The 26,258-nt window shown below is 37.3% G+C and overlaps 2 protein-coding genes across 6 annotated transcripts in view; one reads left to right on the forward strand and one right to left on the reverse strand.

Annotated features, from left to right (window-relative positions):
* NAP1L3 (nucleosome assembly protein 1 like 3) lies at positions 8,336 to 10,994 on the reverse strand. The gene has a single exon (XM_003360391.4). It carries the CDS (start codon positions 10,637 to 10,639, stop codon positions 9,197 to 9,199), a length of 1,443 nt encoding a protein of 480 aa, XP_003360439.1. The 5' UTR covers positions 10,640 to 10,994; the 3' UTR covers positions 8,336 to 9,196.
* FAM133A (family with sequence similarity 133 member A) overlaps positions 10,298 to 26,258 on the forward strand; it is a 32,820-nt gene continuing 16,859 nt past the window's right edge. Inside the window, exons 1-2 of one of the 5 annotated variants that reach the window (XM_013986303.2) lie at positions 10,298 to 10,431; positions 11,985 to 12,054. The gene's annotated coding sequence lies outside the window, so the exon portion shown is untranslated. The other 4 variants (XM_005673773.3, XM_005673772.3, XM_013986306.2 and 1 more) reach the window with 4 other exon arrangements.

Below are 26,258 nucleotides of genomic sequence, written 5' to 3' on the forward strand. Positions count from 1 at the left end.
ATTCATTTTCACAAAATCTCATCATCTAGAGATTTTTTTAAAGAGCTACATTCTTTCTCTAGTGCTTCAGCATAATTAAATACAGCTGTAGTCTTCCTTCCTGCAAAAGCATTTCCAACAACCTGCTGACACATTAATTATGACATTAATTATGACACATTAATTATGCTGTGAAAATACAACTTTTCCAATATTTAAAAGTATATTACACTTGGTAAAATGTTTTCCTAGCACCCTGAACCTAGCCAAAAATAGTGAAAAAATATTTAAATATTTGCACCGGTGCATTTTTTTTACTTGTCTTTCAATCCAAGGACTGACAAACTCCATTAAAACTTGAATTACACCTAAATAATTCTAAGTAATGCATCTTAGCCCATAAACCTTATTTTTATTGGATTGAAAGGGACATTCTCCCTTAAAGCAAGACAGGCTGGTGTGAGTTAATACCAATTTCAGCAGTTCTAACATTGTAATATTTTACCTAAAGTTGTAAATAGTGGTAACAGTTTAAGGAAAATATTACCAGAAAGATTTTTACTTTCCTCGAATTTCATTTCCTATGGGGTGTGATGAAAATGTTCTAAGTAGATACCATCTGGTATGTCATTCATTCATTGCCTTTCACCTCTAGTGTTCGGTAAAATTTCTGCAAGCAATTCTTACAAATGAATTTCCTCACCAAAAGTACATTTTTTAGAAACCACGACAAAAAAATTTCTGTCTTGACTTCTACCCTGGCCAAAACTAGAGGAGCCTGGAATTCCCTGTGGTGTAGTGTGTTGAGGATCAGGTGTTTTCACTGCAGCAGCTTGGGTCACTGCTGTGGCCTGGGTTTGATCCCTAGCCTGGGAATTTCCACAGGCCACAGGTGTAGCCAAAAAAAGCCGCCCCCAAAACAACAAACAAGCAAAAACTAGAGGAGGTAGTGAGGAAAGCAATCCACACTAGAAATAGTTTGTAAATCACTATCTTACGTATAAATGCATGCCAGGAGTCTAGAAATGGACCAGTTCTATTCAAAATTACTAAAGAAAAAAGTTCATGTCATAGACTTTGGTGTAGGCAACATACTTGGTAGTGCACTCACTCCTTGGAGGAATAAATAAAAATTCAAAATGACCTTCAACGACTGAAGATATAGGGATGATGCAGGCAGGTAGGTGTTTACCAGGAATCAGTTTAGAGCTGATTAGGGAGAGACAATCCAAGGCAGAAATAGGAGGAGTGACCTGAAATCCATGAAAGAAAAATTTTCTTCCTTGAAGACAGACAAACCGGGGTGAGAAAATACCAACATTACTATCTTTAGTATCATGGTATCTTTACCTAGGATTGCCAAATAAAACTCAGTTATCCTAACTATAGCAATAAAATTTTAATTTGAATGGTTATTGCATGCCAAACACTCTAAGTGCTTGATAAAGTCTTAAGCCTTGCAATTATTCTATGAAGCAGTCAGGTAACAGTCCCATTGTATAGATAGGAAAGCTGAGGATTACAGGGGCTAAGCAACTTGCATAGGGTCACATAAGTGAAAAAAGTAGAGTTAACACCAAACCTATTAGACTTCCAATCCGTGCTTTCATCCTCTATAATAATATCTGTAAATTTCCCTTTGGGTTCTGCTCAAGAATGCCTTTAGGAATAAATCTCTCTTCAGCTTCTTTTTCCTTCTTACACCTACTGATTTAAAGGCTCTTTATTGCTGCCAACTACAGGAAAGCAGACAGGGAGGTTGGAAAGGTAAAACTGTAATAGTTGTATGATGTAAATTTCACCCTGTGTATGTTGGATATGACCTAGAGGGTAACTCCTACCCGGAGGTGTCACTAAGCTATAAACTTAATGTTTCTCAGAAATGAGCTACAAGTGGATTCAGTGGGCACCACTTCTGGGTAAGTTGAAATTCTTAGTTTTCCTCTATAGATGGGCATCCCCTTTCCTTCCAGGTTGTACTTATTTCTTTTAGTCCTGAGTATGGACAATGTGCTTCTCTAGATTGTACAGCATGGGAGAGAGGTCATATAATAGAGCAGTTAAGAACATAGAGGAGAGTCAGATTGCCAAGTTTAAAGCCTAGCTATGGGAGTTCCCGTCGTGGCGCAGTGGTTAGCGAATCCGACTAGGAACCATGAGGTTGTGGGTTCGGTCCCTGCCCTTGCTCAGTGGGTTGGTGATCCGGCGTTGCAGTGAGCTGTGGTGTGGGTTGTGGACGCGGCTCAGATCCCGAGTTGCTCTGGCTCTGGCGTAGGCCAGGGGCTACAGCTCCGATTCGACCCCTAGCCTGGGAACCTCCATATGCCGGGGGAGCGGCCCAAAGAAATAGCAAAAAGACAAAAAAAAAAAAAAAATAGTTGTCAGAATTTAGGGACCCGAGAGGAAGTTAGAATGAGGGGGTTTCATTGTGGTTGGTAATGAAATAGTTTTGAATTGATTTTAGGGTAGTTTCATGAATCTATGCATGTGATAAAATGACATAGAACTACATACACACTCACATACACACACAGGAATGCATGGGAAATCTAATAAAATCTGAATGAGGTCTGTTGATTGTACCAATGTCAGCTTCTTGGTTTGGGTATTATTATACTATGGTCATATGTGTTACCATTAGAGGTGGCTGGGTAAAGGGTGCACAGTACTTTTCTGTACTATTTTTGCAGCTTTCTGTGAGTCTTTAATTTTCTCAAAATAAAATTGTTTAATGTCGATTAATGATCCTTTTACAAATCTGGGCAAGTTTACCTATTTGGTCAAGGCCAAAGTCCCAAACTGGTATTTCAGGAACACTAAAAGTTAAGGAGAATTGTTAATAGCTGTGCTGCAGAAAAATTTTCTGAAGTCAATGCATCCAGAGAACACGACACACTCTTTCCTCTTTTGGAGATTCCCCTCCCCAGTGCTCTGTGGTTTTCAATTCTGCCTGTGCATCAGAATTCCCTGAATAAAGATTAAAGGCAGAGATGACCTTCAAATCAAAGAAAGAGCCACAATCCCAAGCCACACACTGGAAAGAGCATCTTCCACTTAGAATGAAATTTGAACCAAAAAAGAAAAACGCAGGTCTCTGAGCTAATGCTTATTTTCCCTTAAGTGATTTAGGCCTGTAGCAGACACCAAAAGCAGCAGGAAATGACCCCTTCAGGAAACAGCCCCATAACACAGAACAAAAGGGGAGCTGAAGTTAAAGAGTAACTACCAGCATATCATCTCCATTTCCTGAGAGCCTCTAGAGACTGCTTCAACATGAGGAGAGGAATATGCCAAGGAGTAATTCCACAGATGATAGCCAGTCTGTTGAGCAGAAATTAAGTACAAGATTGCCACAGAACACCTCTAACTCAAGACATTTCACTGAGTCATGCTAACCTGCTCATTCCAAAGCGGGCTCTGGTGAGGGCTGAGAAAGGAGAGAATATCATAAACTGAAGAGAGAAATGGCCTCTGGCAGATATATATATATATATATATATGTATGTATGTATGTGTATATATATATGTATGTATGTATATATATATGTATGTATGTATATATATATATATGTATATATATATAGCAATTTGGAGAGAGAATGATATGAGATAAACCTGAATTGAAGTTTCTGAGATGCTCAAGTTAATTTCCTCCCATCTCATCAAACATCTCACTTCAGCAAAGAGTTGCTCCCATTCAAAGCTGAAAAAAGGGACAATGCCTAGCACAAATGATTTAAAAATAAGCAGAGGAGTTCCCTTGTTGCACAGTGGGTTAAGAATCCAGTGTTGTCACTTCTGTGGCTTGGATCTGTGGGTTCAATCCCTGGCCTGGGAACTTCCCCTTGGCCTAGGAGTGGCCAAGAAATTTAAAAAAAAAAAAAAAAAAGAAGAAGAAGCAGAGAAGCATAAGCAAAAGGCGAAGGAAGAAGAAAGTGAAGAACTGGTTCTCAATATTTTTTAAAAGCATATTTCAACAGGTAAACTTTAAAAGTCTAAGGAAGGATATAAAAACATACTTGATTAAATGGAAAGACACTGCTTGTCCTTGGATAAAAAACTGAATAATAGGAAATTCCTGATTCTCTATAAATGAATCTATAAATTGAAACAAACTTTAATCAAAATACCCATGGGCTTTAGGGAGGGAGCCAGAAAAAAAGGGATACTGCAATTCATCTGGGAAAATGAACTGGTGAAAATACTTGACCCCCCCATCTTAAAAACAAAGTTTTGTGTTTTTTTTTTTTCTTTTTAGGGCCACACGCTTGGCATATGGAAGTTCCCAGGCTAGGAGTCGAATCTGAGCCGGCCTACACCACAGGCAATGCAGGATCCAAACCACATCTTCAAACTACACCACAGCTGAGGCCAGGGATCGAACCCGGTCCTCCTGGATACCAGTCAGGTTCATTACTGCTGAGCCACGATGGGAACTCCCTAAAACAAAGTTTTATAAGTAACTATTTTTACCAGATAGTAAAATGTTTATGAGAAGTTTGTTTTAGAAGATTTCTGGCACAAGAAATAAAACTTCTGAACAAAACAGTTCAGAAATAGACACATAAGGGAATGGATTATATAATAAAGGCAGCAATTAATTATATTAGATATTCAATATTCAATAAATGGTGTCCAAACAACTGATTCGTTGTGTTGAGAGAAAAAAGTGTATAGCTACCTCAGTCCTTATATAAAAATTATTCCAGAAAGACTAAAACTTTAAATGAAACAATAAGAGTATTCAAGGAGGAAAACATAAAGCAATCAAAAAAAAAAAAAAATCTTGGTGTGGAAAGGTCTAAGCCAAATGCTCAAGATCCATAAGGGGGTTAAAAGATAAATATGACTTTATTAACATTAAAATGCTTCTGCAGAAAAAAAAAAACTGAACAAAATCAAAAAGGAAAATATTTCATTATAAGCAACATTTTTAATTCAAAGGCAGTGCTTACAATTACCAATCCATTAGAAAAAGATGCTCCTGACTTAAATGTCCATAAGAAACTGATGAAATAAATTATGGTATATCCATGAAATGTTTGTTAAAAAAAAATAAAGTTTACATGAACTGAGATAGAAAGGATTCCAAAATATATTAAATGCAAAGTGAAAGGGATGGAATAGTAGTTATGTTAATTAAGATAGATTTAGGTATTTCCTTTTCAGGTAAAATGTGGTCACGGAATTGTTTAAAAATACCTTTTATACTTTTCAGTATGTTTTCCACATTTTCTGTAAAGAACATTTTTATAATCAGATGATGTAAAAATTATAATAAAGTGACAACTTTCAGTGAAGCATACTACAAAGAAAACATTTAATTACTTTAGTTTACATAACTCGAGTAAAAGTTGACAAAACCACTTGCAAACATTAACTTCTACTAGCAACGTAGTAGGAGATAAGAGCTTATGTTTATTTTCATATAAATCACTGTGTCATATAAAATTCAAAATCAATCTAGGAAACTTGTTATCCATGTGTTATTAACAATTCTTTATGCTACTTTATCCAAGTGACAACATTTTGTAATGCACCATAGAATGATAAATAATACACAATTTATAGAACAGTAATGAAGGTACACCTGGTCCAAGTTAAAATTTAAGCCCTCCCTACTTCGGAGGTGGAGGCAAAGCACACGCGAATGGGCTCTTCAAAGGACGTTTTTTCCCCCAAGTAACTATTAGCTTTATTGAAAAGTTCTGATAGTTTTTCCAGTTACTCTCTAAAGGTTATATGACAAAAATATCATAAGGACTAAACTACAGATGCTTTAGAGAATTTTTTTGTTTCCATCTTTTGAAAACTATACTTCTAAACGCTGTTTTGATACTTATATATTTCGTTTTTTAAATTTAAAAAATATACTCCACAAAAAATACAAAACATAATTTGAAGTAATGCACACGTTTGTTGAAGTTATTATACAGCAGGTTGTCCTAATCCTTGGGCTGGTGGGCACAAACACCTAAACAAGAGGATTTATCCTTTTTGCAAAAGCCTGCAGTATCTTTTCAAATTCAGCATCTACCTTATCACTTGACCCCCTGAAGCTTTCGGAGGGCAAGGACGCCCTTCTCTTTAGGCCCTCAGAATGGGGGCATTTGTATCATCTGATTCATCCCGTTACCCTTTCTTCACTTTGCTCGACAAATCTCTTCCACGACCTCTATTGCAGCCACTGCTGCTACTCAGGAAAAGCCCCTCCTTATTTGAGTCTGCCAGGTTAAAGGAAAACAACAACAGCAACAAAAAAAAAAAAGTTTACGAATAAAGGCCCCGGAGGCTCTGAGCCCAATTCAGGAAGCGAAAAACTCACAAATGAGAAGGCGGGGATGCCCGCGGCGGCGGCGGCGGAGGAGACGACCTCTTTGGTCCGGCTGGGGACTGGAGAAGGGATCCGCCGGCCTCAGCCCTGACTCAGCAAAAGGAAACAGCACACCGGTTAGAAGGCACGCGGGAAGACCCCCTTAAAAGTCTTCTCACGCCCTCTCCCCCTGCCCCGGAGTTTGGTTCCAAGTCGGCTCTTCTTTCTGGCATCATTCATTGGCTGAGCGCGTGGGATGAACAAACCTGCAGCCCAACCAACGCGCAAGCCCATCGGTTTCCCGGCTCTATTCACCTTTGACTTAGCCTAGGTGGTTGAAGCACCCACCACCCACCGCTTGCATTTCCGGAATCCTAGCTTACTTGATTCAAAAATCCTTGAAACCTGCCCGCTCCCCACCCCCTACCCATGACATAACCTGAAAAGGTAAAAATACCAATAAACTTCTTACCAATTAGCTTCTTACACCCGCCCAACCTGATTAGAGCCAAGAACTTGTGATAAAACCTAATCAAGTGAAGGACTGGGAGAAAATACACCAATCTATATACAAGACATATCTTCCTGTAGTGTGCTTCTGAATGACTTATTATCTGCATTTCTGCTTCTATTTTGCAAAGATTCTATAATGACAACAGTTCCTTTAGCAGTGGAAAATACAGAGCGCGAAGGGGCTAAATACTTCCTTAAGTGTTCTAGGATGCAATAAGGATGCTTAATTCCATGTAGAAATTTTAAGGGCTCTACTATTTGTGATGTCTGGTAAGCACAGTATATATCCAATTTGAGAACTTCTGCAGCAGTTAGGTACATGCTATGTATGATAGTCTTCATTTTTATGTTGGCGTATGAGTAAATCTGCTGCCACACTCCTTCTAGATGGATGCAAAAATCTCAGAACTAAAAACAAAGACACTCTCAGAATTGAATGCTTTTGCTAAAAGCAGTAATTTGCTTCCTGGTTTTGTATAAATCCAAACCTAAATATCCAAACATGCATGATTAGTTAGATATATATTTCATGGGTTGGAATATTTTTATAGTTATAGACATGGGGGATTATTGTTAAGCAGGGATAAATGAAAGATACTGTATACCATATATATGTATATATAGAGAGAGAATGAGAGAGAGAGAGATCTGGGAAGACTAGCAGGTAATTTTATTCCTAGAGACCCAGAAATCCCAAATCCTGTCTTCCTCCTACCACAGCCCTTTCATGTAAGGTCTTGAAGGGATATATATGCAGTTGGGGAAATGATCAATGTGAAATAAAGCTATTTGTTGTGCTTTGTGACTTTGGGCCCAGTGCAAAACTTTCTGGTAAACTGAGTTTAAGGGGCCTCCTCCTCACACTAAAATCTCATACCAAAATCTCAGGTTGAAATTACCCTGTAAGCAGCTGAATGGTGCAGAAGGGGTGAAAGCATAATGTCACCTACAAGGAAAAATAAACGACACTTGGGAGTGAGACATCCTCCCAAGTCATGGGGGAAGGTGGGCCTGGGTCATTTACCCATCCTACTCTTGGAAGTTAAAGCAACAGCTTATATAGATGTCCTTTCAGGGTGAGGCACACCTGCCTTACCCCCTTTCCTCATTTCAACTTCTCTTCCTTTGCACATCCCATCCTCCTCCCTTTCCCCTCCTGCCCTCTCCCTCCCTTCCCTCCACCCTGCTCCCTTCCCTGTCTCTTCTCCTTTCCCATCATCCTCCCTCCCACCCTCTTATTTCACCTCCCTTTCACCTTCTTCCCCTCCCTCCCTCTTCTCCCTACCCAACTTCCCTACTTCTACCCCCTCTCCATTCCCACTTCCCCTTCTCTTCCTCATTCCCTCATTTTAACCTCCTCCCTTGTCCCATTTCTCTCTGATCACTTGAATGTGTATCCTGCAAAAAAGAGCTAAGATCTGAGAAATGCATCAGAATGTTATTATAGTTATATACTTCTAAATGTCCCTTTTCCTCAGGATTCTCTACTTTTTCTATAATAAGTATATTTTTATAATGAGGAGATAATGGTAGATTTTTATAGCATGATACACTTTATTTGATGTTTATTTATGTTATGTCGGAACAGAAGAACATGGAAAAAAAATACCAAATGATGTAAGGTGATTCTTTCCAGCGGAAGGCAAAGTAGAACATATTACAAAGAAAATGTGGTTAGTACCTTCAGTTTACAGTTACACAGGATAAGATGAGCAAACTTTGTTTTAAATAGTCATATTAACACCTCAGTGGTAAACAATAACTCCATTATGCTTAAATTTATAAAGCACTATGTCACATTAACAAGCTCAGTCCTATCATATATGGTTTTGATGGACATTGTTAAATGTATGCTATTTTTTTCAAGCAGTCAAATTTCCACAATGCATTGTTCTAGTTAGTTTAATACTGTATTTCTATAGCAGAGTAATGAAGGCATAGCTAGTACAAGCAGATTTAAACCCTTAGCCGTCTGGGCTGAAAAAAAAAAAAAGCTTGCATTGATACGCCAGGAACTTTGTTTTTTTCAAGCAAGTATTTGTCTCAGTTAACAATTCTGACAGTTTTCACAGCTACATTCTAAGAGGAACATGACAAAAGTACTTCACAGAAATCAAAACTCTGTAGCACCAAACTAACATGCTTTAGATAATTGACAGCAGTTTACATATTTTGAAGAATATTACACTACAACAGACTAGATAGAATAAACTGATACTTAGACACTTTAGGACAATATTTTAGGCTACCAAGAAAATATGACAACACAAGACTGTGAGGAATTCTAGTGTTGAGGTTATATGGCAGGTTTTCTTTTCAAGGCTATATAAACCTGCTTCACTTTTGTTTGATATTTGAGACTCTCGAAAATTCTTTCAGGCAGACTCTTTTTTATTTTCGATATTTCCTGTTTCCATAATCTTTACCAACATCATAGGTATCTTTGACTTCTCCTGTGTAGTAATAGATAGATTTCAGGATGACGTTATCATGTAAAATTTGACCAATTTCAAAGTCCTCATCAAGGATGGCATCTTCTCTGGGTTCAAGCTTCCCTATGGTAGGAATCTCAGGAGGGCTAAAGAAATTGAAGAATGATGCATTAGGAACCACTCTTGGCTGGGTTGCAACTTCACCAGTGGCAGTTGTGCGACTCCGGGCGGTTGTGACTGTAACATCCTTTCCTCTTCTCCAATCTATCTTACAGCCTTTGCAATCTTGGATTTCCCAGCCCCAGGAGAAGAAGGGATCATTGTGATCTGGCTTTGACTTTATTATATATGTCTTGGTCAGCACCTCATTTCTGAAGTATGGATTGGGTAGGAAGCAAAACTCAAATGTGTAACTTATAGGCCGGCCAGGTTTTGAGAACTTCAGGCTAACATCTGACAGGAACTTCAGAATGGGCTCATCATACTTCTGAATCATGGGTCCCAGCTTGTCAACATTCTTTAAGACAGTCAGCCAATAGTCGGGAATGCCTTTAGGATCTTCTCTTTTAGGCTTTCCTTTGCGAGCTCTTTTCAGAGCCCTTTCTTTAGGCCTGACCTCAGGAATTCTTTTAGGAGCTTCTTTTACAGCAACCCTGGCCTTAGTCGCCTCTGTTGCTTTAGGCTGCTCTCTGTCTTCTGCCTTTGCTTGGGGGGCTTCTTTTGGATCTTCCTTTACTTCAGGCTTGGCCTCCAGAGCATCTTTAGACTCTGCTCTTTCTTCAGCCTTTGCCTCGGGATTTTCTTTAGGGGCTGCATTTTCTTCAGCCTTGACCTCAGGTTTTGGTTTTGGGTCCTCTTCTTCCTCACCCTCTAAGGCAGGCATTTCACTAGGGCCCTCTTCCTGCACTTCCTCATCACTGCTAAACACCTCATCCTCCGAATTCCATTCACATTCTTCCTCCGTGGGCTCATATTCTGCATTGATGATTTGGAATCGCCGATCATACAGAGGCCTATTGAGTTCGGCATATTTTCTTTCGAGCTCGTGAATTGCCTTTAAGAACAGGGCGTCTACCTTGTCACATTCATCTTGAATATTTCTGAGCGCCTGCACACGATTTCTAACTGCCCGAGGCAGCTGATCCACGAAACTTCTACCCGACGGAGCCCGCCGCGCCCTTCTGGAAGGCCCAGGTACCCTCTTCTTTCTATAGAAACGGCTGCGGCTATTGCTGCTGCTGCTGCTACTGCTGCTGCTGCAACTAGTGCTGCTGCTAGAGCTGCTGCTGCTGCTGCTGCTGTCAGATTCTTCCCCAGAATCGCTAGACGAGCTAGCCACCATCTCTTCATCCACCCCCTGGGCCGCAGCTCCCGAGACCCTGTTAGGATCCGCTTCTGCCATTCTGCAAGCCTGCAAACCGCTTAGCGTGGTGACTACCGCGCGCACAGAGATGGGCCGAAAATGACTCACGGATGCTTGGGTGGCAGCGGTGGAGGTCGGGGCAGCGGCGAAGGCAGCAGGAGTGCAGGGCGGGGTGGGGCTGGGCTGAAGCCGCGGAGGCGGCAGCGACACTGGAGGCCTGAGCAAGAGCGGCAGAGGTAAGGGCTCTCCCGGCTGCAGCTGCTGCGGACCGAGGCGTGCCTCAGCCGAATGGCGCAGTGCGAGACCCCGAGATCTCTTCACTACTAAGATATTGAACCCCCCCCTCCCCTAGCCGTCAGACCTCCCGTTAATTTCGTTCCCAGTGTGCCCTTTAGCTCTCACCTCATTTGCTAGGCATGCTTGATCGACAAACCCTCAGGCCAATGAGTAGCCAAAAGCACCGCCCCCTCCAGACTCCGCCCACCTTCCCAGACGCTCCTAGGTAGCTAAGGCTCATACCCCAGGAAGACGTTTTTCCCCCTCAAAATTTTATCCTTATAGTTTTATAATTCAAAAAAAAAAAAAAGCTTAGCTATGAGGTAAAAATACTAGTCATGGTTTCTAACAAGGGAAGAGGAGTATCCTTCTCCCATCTGCCCTTCATTAATTCCCGTTTGGTTTGTCAGGGGCCTCGTGACAAAAATCTGTTTTTTAAAAATTGGATGAAAATACTCCAAATGACATCTTTGGGTAGTGTGCTTGTGGATGATTTTTTAATTCTCTTTCTTCTATCTAGATGTTCTATGAGCATGTATTTTTACACTGGGGGGAAAAGAGGGAGTCGTTTATTGGCAAAGCGGGGAGGGGCTAGAAAGCAGGCATATTGCCTTCCACGTAACAGTTTTAATAAGTGCTGTCTGTGGTGTTTGGCAAGCCTGGTTTATATCCATCTACAAGGTTTGCGAACCCATGTTGCCGTGAGTCAGTTACACCATTTTTTACTATATTTCTCCTTTTAATTTGGCGTGTAATAAACCCCAACCTTGCTGCTGATTTGCCACGTAGTCCTTCTCAATGCTTGTAACAACCTTGTAGATAAAATAAGAGGGCATTCAAATGTTAGGTAGTATTTTTTAAAAGCAGACGCTTTGTTCTATACTTTCATGCAGCACTTTTCCATTCCAGGAATAGCAGGATGGGAGGGGGAGTCTGTGCTGATGAAACTGCATCCTCTGTCAGGGTATACTTTACAATGTCATCTGCCACCAGTTTCCTTCTAAAATTGTAAAATGCTAGCCATACTAAAGTATGATTTACAAATCCAGTAATATGTGAATAAACTTGCAAAATGAAGTTTAAAAACAGCTGTTATTTTTATTTGCAGGATTCTTTTCTGCCACAGAACAACTCCCTTGGTACAACCAAAAAGACCCGTGTTTACTTTTCATTAAAAGGTAAGGAACATATTTAGCCCATTTTTATGAATGACAAGAATTACCTATATATATTTGAATAAAAATTCACGACAGAGTCTTTTAAAGACTTAATTGGAAGATAGTTCTATGTAAGCAGAAAAATCCACAGAGGTGATTTAGAATATTAATGAGGAAAATAACCTAATTAATGACATTCACTTTCTAAACCTGCTCATAGAAAGCAAGTAGCAAATTAAAACATAACATCTGATGAATTATTCATTTCAAATGAGGAAAAATATTAAAGTAAGATTAATCTTTATGTTGCTTCTTTATTATAGGATTTGTGCTTAGTCATTTAGTCATGTATTTATAAATTAAGAAACACTTTTATTTTCTATTTTGTAAATGAATTTAGTTTTATTGTTTATTCCTGATTGTCAAAGTATGTAAGCATTGTAAGGGAAAATACAATATAGAAAATTAAAATAATAATAGAAATACACAATTTTAATCAAATGATAACTATTGTTAGCATTTTGATGCATTTCCTTCTGGAATTTTCTTTGTACATGTACATGCCTGCCTATTTATATATACTGTTTCATCTTGTGAACTTATGTTTTGTAACCTGTGCATTTATCAGTTAATTGTGGCTATACTTTCATAGAAACCGATCAATATTTTATTTTAAAATAGATGCATATTTCATGGAAATATTTGCCTTAATTTACTTAACCAGATTCCTCTTGTAGGGCAGTTACTCCCTGCACCATCTTTCCACTAACGTACATTTTCCTGTTGTTAAAAAAGTTAACCCTGGATACCTGCTATATGAACTTGTAAAAACTAGTCATCTGATGAATTCCTAGAAATGGAAGTGCTAGAATGAGTTGTATTCTCATTTTACTCTTTGACACATATTGCCAAGCTTCTCTCCAGAAAAAATGATCACAATTTAAAATCCCAACAATAATGCATGAGTTTATTTAGCCATTCAACTAATATATTTTTGTGCCTGCCACGTGCCAGGCACGTGTGGTAGAGGATAATGATATAATGCTGAATAAAACTTAATGGGTGCATATCCTCTCATTCTATAATTTTCATTAAAATATATACTATGGAAGGTATGATTTAAATCAATGAAATTATGCTATAAATATTGTTCTACAAATTATTATTTTTTTAAATGATGGACATATTTTGTTAATGCTTTATATTTTTATAGTACTTTAATGATTTCATATATATGTTAAATTTTATACTATCAAGAATCAGCATTTTGGGGAGTTCCCTGGTGGCCTAGCAGTTAAGGATTCAGCCTTGTCACCACTGCTGTGGCTTGGGTTCAGTCCCAGGCTGGGGAACTTCCACATGCTGTGGGTATGGCCAGAAAAAAAAATAGCATTTGGGAATAAGCAATGAGTTAGGGGTCTGGACTTTTTTAGTGTATTTTTATTAGCTATTTTCTTAGTACCGCTTATTTGATAATCTTTCTGTCTTACACTTATTTGAAATTCAACCTTTATTAGCTAAATTACTTGGAGAATTCTGTTTTATGATCCATTGTCCATAACTTTTCTGTACATCACTAATGAGGCAATTTTTTAAAAACTTTGTATTTTGTGAAAATAATAGAGATTGAAAAATGTCAGTACGTTGAAACCCAAGTAAGAAATTTAAAATAACTCAAAATATGCTGGGATAATCAATATTCACATTTTAATGACCATCTCTAAATTAATTTCTTATTAATGTGTATTTGTATTTCTTAGCTTAGTGGTAAGATTGTCTTTTCATATGTTTATTGTCCATTTGGGAATTGCTTATTCATATTCTTTTCTTGTTTTTCTGCTGAATTGAGGAAGAAACTAATCAGTGCTGAAATCCTAAGGGTAAAAAATTTTGGCCTTGGTTTAAGACAACCGTGACATTTTAGAGAATATCTCTCTTCTGAAGTTATGATATTGGACAAATGTGACTCAACTACAGTTTTCATTCTAAAATGATCTACTTAGAGAGTTGTTTAGATGCTTTTCAAGGATTAGTACTTAATCATTCACACTGATATAGAAAAGTCTGGGATGGAATATGGAGAATAGAAAGAGAATAAAAGCTTGTAAAAAACCTCATACAAAAATAATATATTAATGAGCTATTCTGATTTTTGATTGGAAATATTTTTCCCAAGCCATAGATTTTAGGTGACTTCTCTTAACAACATTCTCATTTTGATGTGTATGTGCTACCTTAGGTACCTTGTAGCACACTTTTATTTTTGTAGGTTTTTTTTGATCTATTAGTTAATTTTATAATGACAGGTCCCTAAAAAAAGTATTTTATTCATGTAATGAATTTAATTTATGTGTAATACTAATTTTTTTTATGAATATTAGTATGAGCATATAATATGCTATTTTTCTTCATAAGGCTATCTATAAGTTACTTGCATAGTATTCTCTAATCCATTATTTTATGATATTCTTTTGGGGGATTAAATGTTCATAGATAATTTTATGTGAGATGATGCTTAACCCAGAATCTATTGGTATATTTCAGACTGAACATGGCTCTTGGACATCTGTTTATACCTTCAGTGTTATCAATATGTATGCAATCCCACCCACCACCCCTGCCACACAAGCATATATTATACACAATGATAACTGCTATAGCAATATCTTTTATTGTAGGTATTTAAGAAGGCAAGCATTGAAAATTCATTTTTTTTGGATTTAATTTTTTTTTTTTTAGTTCATCTAGATAGATTTTATATTTTCTTGTCTCTCTTTTTTTTTTTTTTTTGGAGGGGGGTCATCCATGTGGAAGTTCAAGGCCAGGGATAGAACCTGTGCTGTAGTTGCAGACTGCACTGCAGCTGAGGCAATGCAGAATCCTTAACCTGCTGCACTACAGTGGAACTTCCTAGACAGGTTTTGTCTTAATAAACAAGTTAATTCTTTTTTAAAACACTTTCATTGAAGTACAGTTGACCTTTGAACAATACAGGTTTGAGCTTCATGGATCTACTTATACAGAATTTTTTTCAATAAATGCTGTAGTACTACTACACAAGCCATAGCTAGTCAAATCCCTGGATATAAAATCATGGATACAGAGATTATAAAGTCATAAAAGTATTTTCAACTATGCAGAGGATTGGCACCCTTAACCCCTGAGCTGTTTAAGGGTCAACTGTATAATAGATACAATTGTACATAAAAGTGTACAATCTGTTAAATTTTGATAAATCTATACACCTATGAAGTCATCACCACAGTCAAGATAATGAACATTTTCATCACTACCAAAAGTTTCATCATATCTCCCCCATCCCTAGGCAACCACTGATTAACTCTTTTGGTTTTCATTTTCTAGTATATCATGTAAATGGAATCATACAATATATCCCTCTTTTTTGCTTGTCTTCTTTCACTTAGCATAATTATGTTTAGATTTTTTTCCATGTTGTGTGCATAAAGAGTAATTTTTCTATTTTGTTACTGAGTAGTTACCCATTGCTTGGATATATCACAGTTTGTTGATGAGCATTTGTGTTTTGAGTTTTGGGCTATTGCAAATAAAAGCTGCCATGTTTATTTGTGTATAAGTTTTTGTGTGGACTTATAGTTTCATTTCCTTTAGAAAAATACCTAGGCATGGAATGACTGGATCACATGGTATGTGTATGTTTAACTTTAAGAAATTAGCTATTTTCCAAAGTGGTTGTACCATTTTGCATTCCCAATAGGAGTGCCAACATTTGGTATAGTTAGTCTTTTACAATTTAGGTATTCAAATAGGTATGTAAGAGTATCCCATGTAATTTTATTTTGTATTTCCCTAATGACTAATGATGCTGAACATCTTTTTGTGTACTGATTGACCATCTACTTAGCTTCTGTGTTGAAGTGTCTATTCATATTTTACCCATTTTTCTATTAAGTTGTTGTTTTACTATTAAGTTTTGAGAATTCTTTGTCTACTCTGGAAACAAATCCTTTATCAAATGTAAGCTCTGCAGATATTTTCTCCCAATCCATGAATTTTTTTTCATCTTAACAATGCCTTTCACATTTTTTTAAAGAACGAAGTTTGTAATTTTGACAAAGTCCGACTTATCCTCTTTTTTTTTCCTTGTATGAGCCATGCTTTTCTTTTCCTTTTATTTATTTATTTATTTATTTATTTATCGTCTTTTCTAAGGCCGCACCTGCGGCATATGGAGATTCCCAGGCTAGGGGTCTAACCAGACCTACAGCTGCCAGCCTATGCCACAGCCACAGCAACGCCGCCAGATCTGAGCCACATTTCCTTGGCCTTTCATTTCTGCTCTCTAATATCTGAGATAAAGGGGCAATTAAGAACAGTAATAACCTAGAAAACCAATCAAAACAAAAAACAACAAATGCTCTTCTATTTTGTGGAATTGCCAGTGTGTGGCTGTGTACAGCCTAGCCACAGAATGATAGCTAGCATTACTCAGGAGCACAAATGATGCCTTTTTCTCATCTTTGTTAAGAGAGACCTGTTTGGTAAAATTAAATAAAAAGTATTTTGTTTTTTTTTGGGGGGGTCTTTTTGCTATTTCTTTGGGCCGCTCCCGCGGCATATGGAGGTTCCCAGGCTAGGGGTCTAATCGGACCTGTAGCCACTGGCCTATGCCAGAGCCACAGCAACGCGGGATCCGAGCTGCGTCTGCAACCTATACCACAGCTCACGGCAACCCACTGAGCAAGGGCAGGGACCGAACCCGCAACCTCATGGTTCCTAGTCGGATTCGTTAACCACTGCGCCACGACGGGAACTCCAATAAAAAGTATTTTTAAGCTGTTAATAAATTCTGGCTTTAAAGGAATAGTAATAAAAATTGGATATTATTTCACATTATGGCTTTCAGAGCAAAATTATATCATTCCATACTCATTCCTAAAATAAGAATACATACAAATAAGTAGAATGTGGTATGTAGCTATAACATTTGATTTTTAAAAGGAAATATCTGTTAAATTTATGCCATTAAAGCCTTAACTGCATGGAATTTAAAAGTACAATTACAATTAATGCAATGGCAGAGAAGGAAAATTAGTTACTAATTTGGTTATTCTAATACTAGTTTTTTACTTTAAAATAGCGCGCATTATTCAAAAAATGTAAATCCATATCACAGATGAACAAGGGTACTCAAGAATCTTCTTTAGTATGAAGAGTTTTCATACTAAAACACAAATAATGTAAACTTTTTTAACTGCAAATTTGGAAGCATTTATCTCATTCTACTAAAATGGGAGGAAAAATTATTTGAATGGTGAGCAATGTCCATGCATGTATATATGACTGTAATAACTATTTCTAGATTTTGCATTAAATTTGGATGATGTAGAACAAGCCCAAATGTTACTTTCTCATTTTCATCCAGAATACCCAAATATATTTAATTAATTTGTTTAAGTACATCCTCTGAGGAAAAAAAAAATATCTTATGGAATTGCATATATTCCTGCTGGTGGGAACAAATACCTATTCCACAGCTCTACAGAGGTGATGGTAATTTTTGTATCAAATAACATACATACATTTAAAAAAAACTTTCTTAAAGTTTAAAAGAGTAGAATCTCAATAATAATCAGATTTCAGCATTTGATTTCCTTGGCGAGATATTATGACCTAAGTGATTTTAGTACAGGTTCTGGAGTCAGAATTGCTGAACTTGAATCCTGATTTTTCCTCTTACTAGTTGTATTAAATATTGAGCAGGCTACCTCACTTTTATTATCTCTATTCTTTCTCTCTCTAAAATAGGCTAATTATGGCACATAGAACTCAAACTCAAAATTGTTTACTATTTTTACAATATTATTGTTCATCAAGATTGTGTGTAAAGGAAGTTCCCTTCATGGCTCAGTGGATAATGAACCCAACTAGGATCCATGAGTTCGAACCCTGGCCTTGCTCAGTGGGTTAAGGATCCGGCATTGCCATGAGCTGTGGTGTAGGTCGCAGACGCGGATCAGGTCTCGCATTGCTGTGGCTGTGGTGTAGGCCGGCAGCTATACCTCTGACTTGATCCCTAGCCTGTTCCATATGTTGCAGGTGTGGCCCTATAAAGCAAAAAAAGAAAAAAATTGTGTGTAAAGAAGCCTTTCTTATTATATAGTCTCATAGATTTCTTTTTGACTATGCTGTGACTTTTATTTTAGAAATAGCATAGAACTCTACAAATGGAGATTTTCCAAATCCAATATGCATGAGGGTGGAAGTTTCTTGGATTCTGGAAACTCCTTGATATTAATATTAGGTCTTGATAGTTCTAAAGACAGATAGCCACTCATCCTGCTCAGCATTATCTGCCCACAAAATGTCTCTGGTTATTTCAAAGTAAAAAAATCAACACAATTTTAAATAAAATTCAAACCAAGTGTTGTTTTAATAATTTACAATACGCACAGCCCTCATTCTTTCATGTGAGATTTCAAACTTCCTGATAGTCTTAAATTATACGTCTTTATTATTTAAACCTCAAACTTATATCTATTATTTATTTTTGATACCTTTTATTTTTTATTCCATTAAGAAGGTTGAATATAAAAATTGCATACAATTAATTACAGATAATTTAAAATATAATAAAATAACTCCTAATATGTTAAATAATGACCTGTGTTATTGATAGTAATAACATTTTTAATGACTTTATTTATTTATTTATTTATTTTTGGCTGCACCAAGAATCCAAACTGAGCCACAGCTGCAGTTGTAGGTTACAGCTGTGGTGTATGTGTTGGTTGATTTTTGAGTACTATACACTGTGACCTACCTTTAAATATTCACATCATGCCTTAGATTTTCCTCTCTCATTTCCATTGCTTAGAATATTGGGGTCGAGCCTACCAATTGGGTGAAAATATTACCTTTGTTGGAGGCAGAAGGGATTTTAGAGATAATCTCATCCAGTCTCCTTATACAGACTGAGGAAAATGAAGCCTTTCTTTGTTGGATGGACATTCTAAGACTTTCCATATATTTGTCACTACAAACAATTCTGCAGTTAGCATACTTTTATATATATTATGTATTCAAAAAGTCATTTTCACAAATGTCAATGAACTTGGTTTAGGGGCAGATTAAGGAATAAAAAAATAAATATCAGGTCCTCTAATAATGGATAATTACCCTAAGCATAAGCCTTATGTAGTTAGTATACATCACTGTAACTAACAAATAATAACTAATTTTATTTATCACTTCCAATGTATCAGATGCTGGACCAAGTGCTCTACTTTTACTATTTAATTTTGATGAACCCATTGAAATGTTCATTATCATCCTAGTACTATCCTTATATGATATTATCCTCATATCATCCTTAGTATTGTATCCTCAGTGAGGATACTGAGACTAAGGGAATAACTTGTCCAAGGTCATATAGTTTATAATCAAAAGAGCCCAGATGTGAAACCAGATAGTTTAATTCCAGAGGTTGAGTTCTTAGCTACTCTATTATACCACCTTTAATGAACAAAAGTGAATGAACTCTGCCCAGAGGTGCTAGAACTAGGGTTAAGTGACTGCCCTGGCCATTCTTCCATTTCTCTGTTAATTGCTATGTCCTCATGGTATTAACACCTTTAGGGGCATCAGTACTTATGTTCCTCTGACTTACACAGTCTTAGCTTAACCTGACAAGGTATACTAGAACAAACTAATTTAATGAAAAAGATGATTTTCATTAAATTTATCATGCCTAATGACTTTATTTGGTTAACAGCGAAACACTAAGATGCCAGAGCTTAAAGTAAATGCCAATGTGTTCAATTCACTGTTAAATGAAAAATATCCTAGTAATTTTTCCATTTAATATCCCCAGCAGCAGAGGAACCTGTACTTTGAGGAGGCTGAAGATATGACCTGAAGCTACTCATCAAAAGCAGGAAATCCTTGAAATCTATACATTTTATCTATAAATTTCTTTTCAAATTATGACTTGTATTCCATAATTTTTTGTTCCATAATTTACTCACATAGTTTTTATATAAGATTTTCTGTCCCTAAGTAAAACTGCCACCCAGGAAGATGGGCTGGGATAACCCAAACCATTTTCCCGTGAGTTTCAGGCAACAGAGCAAGCTCTGGGGTCAGACTGCCTGGATTTCAATCCTTCTCCTTAGAATTCCCATTGTGGCCCAATGGTAACAAACCCAACTAGTATCCGTGAGAATCTGGGTTTGATCCCTGGCCCCACTCCGTGGGTTAAGGATCCGGGGTTGCCGTGAGCTGTAGAGTAGGTTGCAGGTGCAGCTTGGATCCCGTGGTGCTGTGGCTGTGGTGTAGGCCTGCAGCTGTAACTTCGATTTGACCCCTAGCCTGGGAACTTCCATATGCCACACTTGCAGCCCTAAAAAGCAAAAAATAATAAATAAATACATACATGCATACATACATACATACATAAATAAATCTTTCTCCTTACTGTTTGTATGACCCTGAACAAGTCACACATTTCCAACCCTCAGTTTTTCTTATCTATAAAAAGAAAATGATGATAAGAAAAACCCAAATGGAGTTGTTATATGAGAATTAAGGGGCTACTCTGTGTAAATTACTTATCAGATGCATAAAAGTTAGGAACTGTTGTCTATTATCATTATGCCACTCACAGGGCCACCTAGGAAGTCCTATCCCAGTTAAATAGGTATGATAAAGGACCAAAGCTACAAGTTTAATCAGTTTGAGTTGCTGTGCTTTATATGTGTACCATATCTTTCACCTTAGAAAATAAGTTGAATTTGCCTTGTGACCCAAAGTCACATTTTGTTGTTAAGGTAAGAACTAATATCCTTGGTTTAGTTATTCTCCACTGCGGCCGGCTTTTCAGTTAAATTACATGCTTAGCATGTAGTAAAGACTAATGCTCTTGCTGTATAGCACTGGAAACTATATCTAGTCACTTATGATGGAGCATGATAATGCGAGAAAAAGGAATGTTTATGTGTATGTGTGACTGGGTCACCTTGCTGTACAGTAGAAAATTGTCAGAACACTGTAAACTAGCTATAATGGGAAAAAATAAAAATAAGTAAATAAAAATTTTAAAAGTCTAATGCTTCAGCAAATCTAGTTAGTATTAATATTTTCAAAATGAAAATACCTAACACTTTACTCTTCTCTAACTCATCAGTGAAAGAGAAGAAGCAAGGAAATTGCATCATGACTAAATACAAGTGAATAAATCAACAGGATAGCTAATGAAATCACTATTGTTTTAGTTATTGAAAATATATTTAATACACAGGAAAAAGTAAGAAATGGAGTCATAAACTCTCAAGATTCATCACTTTGTTTCAGTGACTCTTTTAAAACAGATGTAACCAAAATTTCAAAATTATATTGAGCAGTATTATCTGTCTTGTTTTATAACCAACATTTGTTTATCTAAAAGACTAAGTTTTTTTGTTTAAATATAACCAAATGCTGTGAGCTGTGGTGTAGGTTGCATATGCAGCGTTGCTGTGGCTCTGGTGTAGGCTGGCAGCAACAGCTCTGATTAGACACCTATCCTGGGAACCTCCACATTCTACAGGTGCAGCTTAAAAAAAAATAAATAAATAAAAATGAAATAAAATTCACTTTTGTGTGTAATTCAATAATTTTAGTAAATTAATAGAGTTGTTCAACCATCACTATAATTCAGTTTTAAGATATTTTCATCATCCAAAAAGTTCTGTGGGGCCCATTAGCTGTTAATCTCTTCTCCCATGCCCAGGCTTAAACAAATACTCTTCTGTTTTCTTCCTCTATAAATTTGCCTTTTCTGTACATTTCATACAAATGGAATCATGTAATATGTCATCCATTGTGTCTAGCCTAATGTTTGTAAGCCTATATGTTCTATGTAGTATGTATCAATAACTTGTTCCTTTTAATCAATAATAGTATTCCATTGTGTAAATATGTCATATTTTGTTCATCCATTTACTAGGTGATGGACATTTGGATTTGGATTTTACTTTTTTCTTATTATGAGTAATGCTACTATGAATAGTTACACATATGTCTCTGTGTGGACATATATTTTTATTTCTTATGGTTAGATTCCTAGGAGTAAAATTACAATTATATGATAAATTTGTGTTTAACTTGTCAAGAAACTGCCAAAATACTTTCCAAAGTGCCTGTACCATGTTATATTCCCACCAACAGTACACAAGTGGTCTGCTTTCTCTTCATCCTCCACACTTCGTAACATCGTAACATTTGTCTTTTTTATTATAGCCATTCTAGTGGATGTGTAGTAGTTTCAGAGTTTTTGATTGATTTCTTCCTAATGACAAATGATGTTGCATATCTTTTCATACTGTTTTTTTCTTTTCTTTTTTTTTTTTTTTTTTTTGTCTTTTTACTATTTCCCTGGGCTGCTCCCACGGCACATGGAGATTCCCAGGCTAGGGGTCGAATCAGAGCTGTAGCCACCAGACTACGCCAGAGCCACAGCAACGCTGGATCCGAGCCACATCTGCAACCTACACCACAGCTCACGGCAAGGCCAGATGGTTAACCCACTGAGCAAAGGCAGGGATCGAACCCGCAACCTCATGGTTCCTAGTCGGATTCGTTAACCACTGCGCCACAATGGGAACTCCTTTTCATACCGTTTTTAGCCATTCATATCTTCTTTGATGAAATGTCTATTCAAATCACTTGCCTGTTTTTTAATTGGATTTTAGTCTTCCTAATCATCGAGTTGTAAGTTATTCAGATATTCTGTATTATAAGCTTTTTTATCAGATCTATGACTTGCAAATGCTTTCTGCTAGTCTGGCTTGCAATATTATTTTATTTTTTTCTTTTCTTTTTTCTTTTTTTTTTTTTTTTGTGTGTGTTTTTCTATGGCCACACCCGTGGCACATAGAGGTTCCCGGGCTAGGGGTCTAATTGGAGCTGTAGCTATGGCCTACGCCAGAGCCACAGCAACGCAGGATCCAAGCTGCATCTGTGGCCTACACCACACCTCACAGCAACGCCAGATCCTTAACCCACTGAGTGAACCCAGGGATTGAACCCACAACCTCATGGTTCCTAGTCAGATTCGTTAACCACTGAGCCATGATGGGAACTCCTTTTTTTTCCTTTTTTTTTTTTTTTTTTTTGCCTTTTTTTTTTGGGCCGCTCCCGCGGCATGTGGAGGTTCCCAGGCTAGGGGCCGAATCGGAGCTGTAGACACTGGCCTACGCCAGAGCCACAGCAACGCGGGATCCGAGCCGCATCTGCAACCTACACCACAGCTCATGGCAACGCCGGATCGTTAACCCACTGAGCAAGGGCAGGGACCGAACCCGCAACCTCATGGTTCCTAGTCGGATTCGTTAACCACTGCGCCACGACGGGAACTCCTCAGGTCCTATTTTAAATCCCACTTTCAAAGAGAGGTCTTCCCTGATTCCATTGACTAAGTACTAGTTATGTGCTATCATCAAACCCTGTGCATTTTCTTTATAACACTGTCACAGTTTTAAATATAAAGTTTTTTGTAGGTTATTTGTCTAACATGAGTATTCCTAAAATCCACGAGGTTAAGGACCATGATTGTACTGTAATGTCAACAACATTTTTTAGCACAGTTATGGGCACATAGTAAGCAGTCAGTAAATATTGGCTGAATGCATTAGTAAACATGCCATGGGAATCTAAGGGAGAAAGAAATTGTTTCCTGCTAAGGAGGAGCTGGAACATTGGTGATTAAAGGAAAGGTATTATAGGCAAAGGAAACAACATGTTTATACAAAGTCAAGGAGTTAGGAAGGATACTAGAATATTTGAGGAGTAGTAAGGTATTTTCTGTGGTTGAACCATAGGGATTTCAGGATATATGAAGGAAGAAGAGAGAATAAGATGAAGAGAGTTAAGGAGAGAGGAGTTTGTAGAAGCAGGTCAAGACCAGGGTCATTCTACAAAACTAAGGAATCCAAATTTAACTAAATAAACATTAGGGAGTGACTGAATCAGATTTTTTAAAAGAAAGGTGACAAGAGTTGGCAGTATGGAAGATGGACAGGACAGAAAAAGGAATAAAGAATAATATGTGTGCAAGTAGGGCATACCTGATGTACAACATTTGCAAAGCAATCTATATTATTTATAGCACCTTCCTAAAACCTTATCATTTTCTTTATTTTTATTTTTTTATTTTCTTAAATTTATTTTTTATTGTTATTTCCCACAACACACTTTTTTTCCCACTGTACAGCATGGGGACCAAGTTACACTTACACGTATACATAATATTTTCTCCCATTGTACTGCTGCGTTGTATGTATCTAGACATAGTTCTCAGTGCTACACAGCAGGATATCATTGTTAGTCCATTCCAAAAGCAATAGTTTGCATCTGTTAACCCCAAGCTCCCAATCCATCCCACTCCCTCCCCCTCCCCCCTGGCAACCACAAGTCTATTCTCCAAGTCCATGATTTTCTTTTCTGTGAAAAGTTTCTTTTATGCTATATATTAGGTACCAGATATGAGTGATATCCTATGTTATTTGTCTTTCTCTTTCTGACTTACTTCACTCAGGATGAGAGTCTCTGGTTCCATCCATGTTGCTGCAAATGGCATTATTTTGTTCTTTTTTATCGCTGAGTAGTATTCCGAATCCAATCATCTGTCGATGGACATTTGGGTTGTTTCCATGTCCTGGCTATTGTGAATAGGGCTGCAGTGAACATGTGGGTACATGTGTATTTTTTAAGGAAATTTTTGTCCGGATATATGCCCAAGAGTGGGATTGCTAGATCATATGGTAGTTCTATGTGTACTTTTCTAAGGTACCTACCTACTGTTCTCCATAGTGGCTGTACCAGCTTACATTCCCACCAACAGTGCAGGAGGGTTCCCTTTTCTTCACACCCCCTCCAGCACTTGCTATTTGTGGACTTATTAATGATGGCCATTCTGACTTGTGTGAGGTGGTATCTCATGGTAATTTTTATTTTCATTTCTCTAATAATCAGGGATGTTGAGCATTTTTTCATGTATTTATTGGCCATCTGTACATCTTCCTTGGAGAAATGTCTTTTCAGGTCTTTTGCCCATTTTTCCATTGGGTTGTTGGCTTTTTTGCTCTTGAGTTGAATAAGTTGCTTGTATATCCTAGAGATTAAGCCTTTGTCAGTTGCATCATTTGAAACTATTTTCTCCTATTCTGTAAGTTGTCGTTTTGTTCTCTTTTTGGTTTCCTTTGCTGTGCTAAAGCTTGTCAGTTTGATTAGGTCCCATTGATTTATTTTTGCTTTTATTTCTGTTGCTTTGGGAGACTGACCTGAGAAAATGTTCATGAGGTTGATGTCAGAGAATGAATGTTCTGCTTATGTTCTCTTCCAGGAGTTTGATGGTGTCCTGTCGTATATTTAAGTCTTTCAGCCATTTGGAGTTTATTTTTGTGCATGGTGTGAGGGTGTGTTCTAGTTTCATTGCTTTGCATGCAGCTGTCCAGGTTTCCCAGCAATGCTTGCTGAAAAGACTTTCTTTTTCCCATTTTATGTTCTTGCCTCCCTTGTCAAAGATTAATTGACCTAGGTGTCTGGGTTTATTTCTGGGTTCTCTATTCTGTTCCATTGGTCTGTCTGTCTGTTTTGATACCAGTACCACACTGTTTTGATGACCGTGATTTTGTAATATTGCTTGAGGTCTGGGAGAGTTATGCTTCCTGCTTGGTTTTTGTTTCTCAGGATTGCTTTGGCAATTCTGGGTGTTTTGTGGTTCCATATAAATGTTTGGATTGCTCTTTCTAGTTCTGTGAAAAATGTCGTGGATAATTTGATAGGGATTGCATTGAATATGTAGATTGCTTTGGGTAGTATGGCCATTTTTACAGTATTAGTTTTTCCAACCCATGAGCATGGAATATCTTTCCATTTCTTTACATCTTCTTTAATTTCCTAGATAATGTTTTATAGTGCTCGGCATATAGGTCCTTTGCCTCCTTGGTCAAGTGTATTCCCAGGTATTTGATTTTTTGGGGTGATATTTTAAAAGGTATTGCATTTTCCTATTTCTTTTCTAATACTTCGCTTTTAGTATACACCCAAATTCTACCTTAAGGTTCACTGTTGCTACTGATTTCTGAATATTAATTTTATATCCTGCTAGTTTGCTGAATTTGTTGATCAGTTCAAGTAATTCTTGGGTTGAGTCCTTAGGGTTTTCTATGTATAGTATCATGTCGTCTGCATATAGTGAAGGTTTT

This window comes from Sus scrofa, chromosome X (genome assembly GCF_000003025.6).
Source record: "Sus scrofa isolate TJ Tabasco breed Duroc chromosome X, Sscrofa11.1, whole genome shotgun sequence".
NCBI lineage: Eukaryota > Metazoa > Chordata > Mammalia > Artiodactyla > Suidae > Sus > Sus scrofa.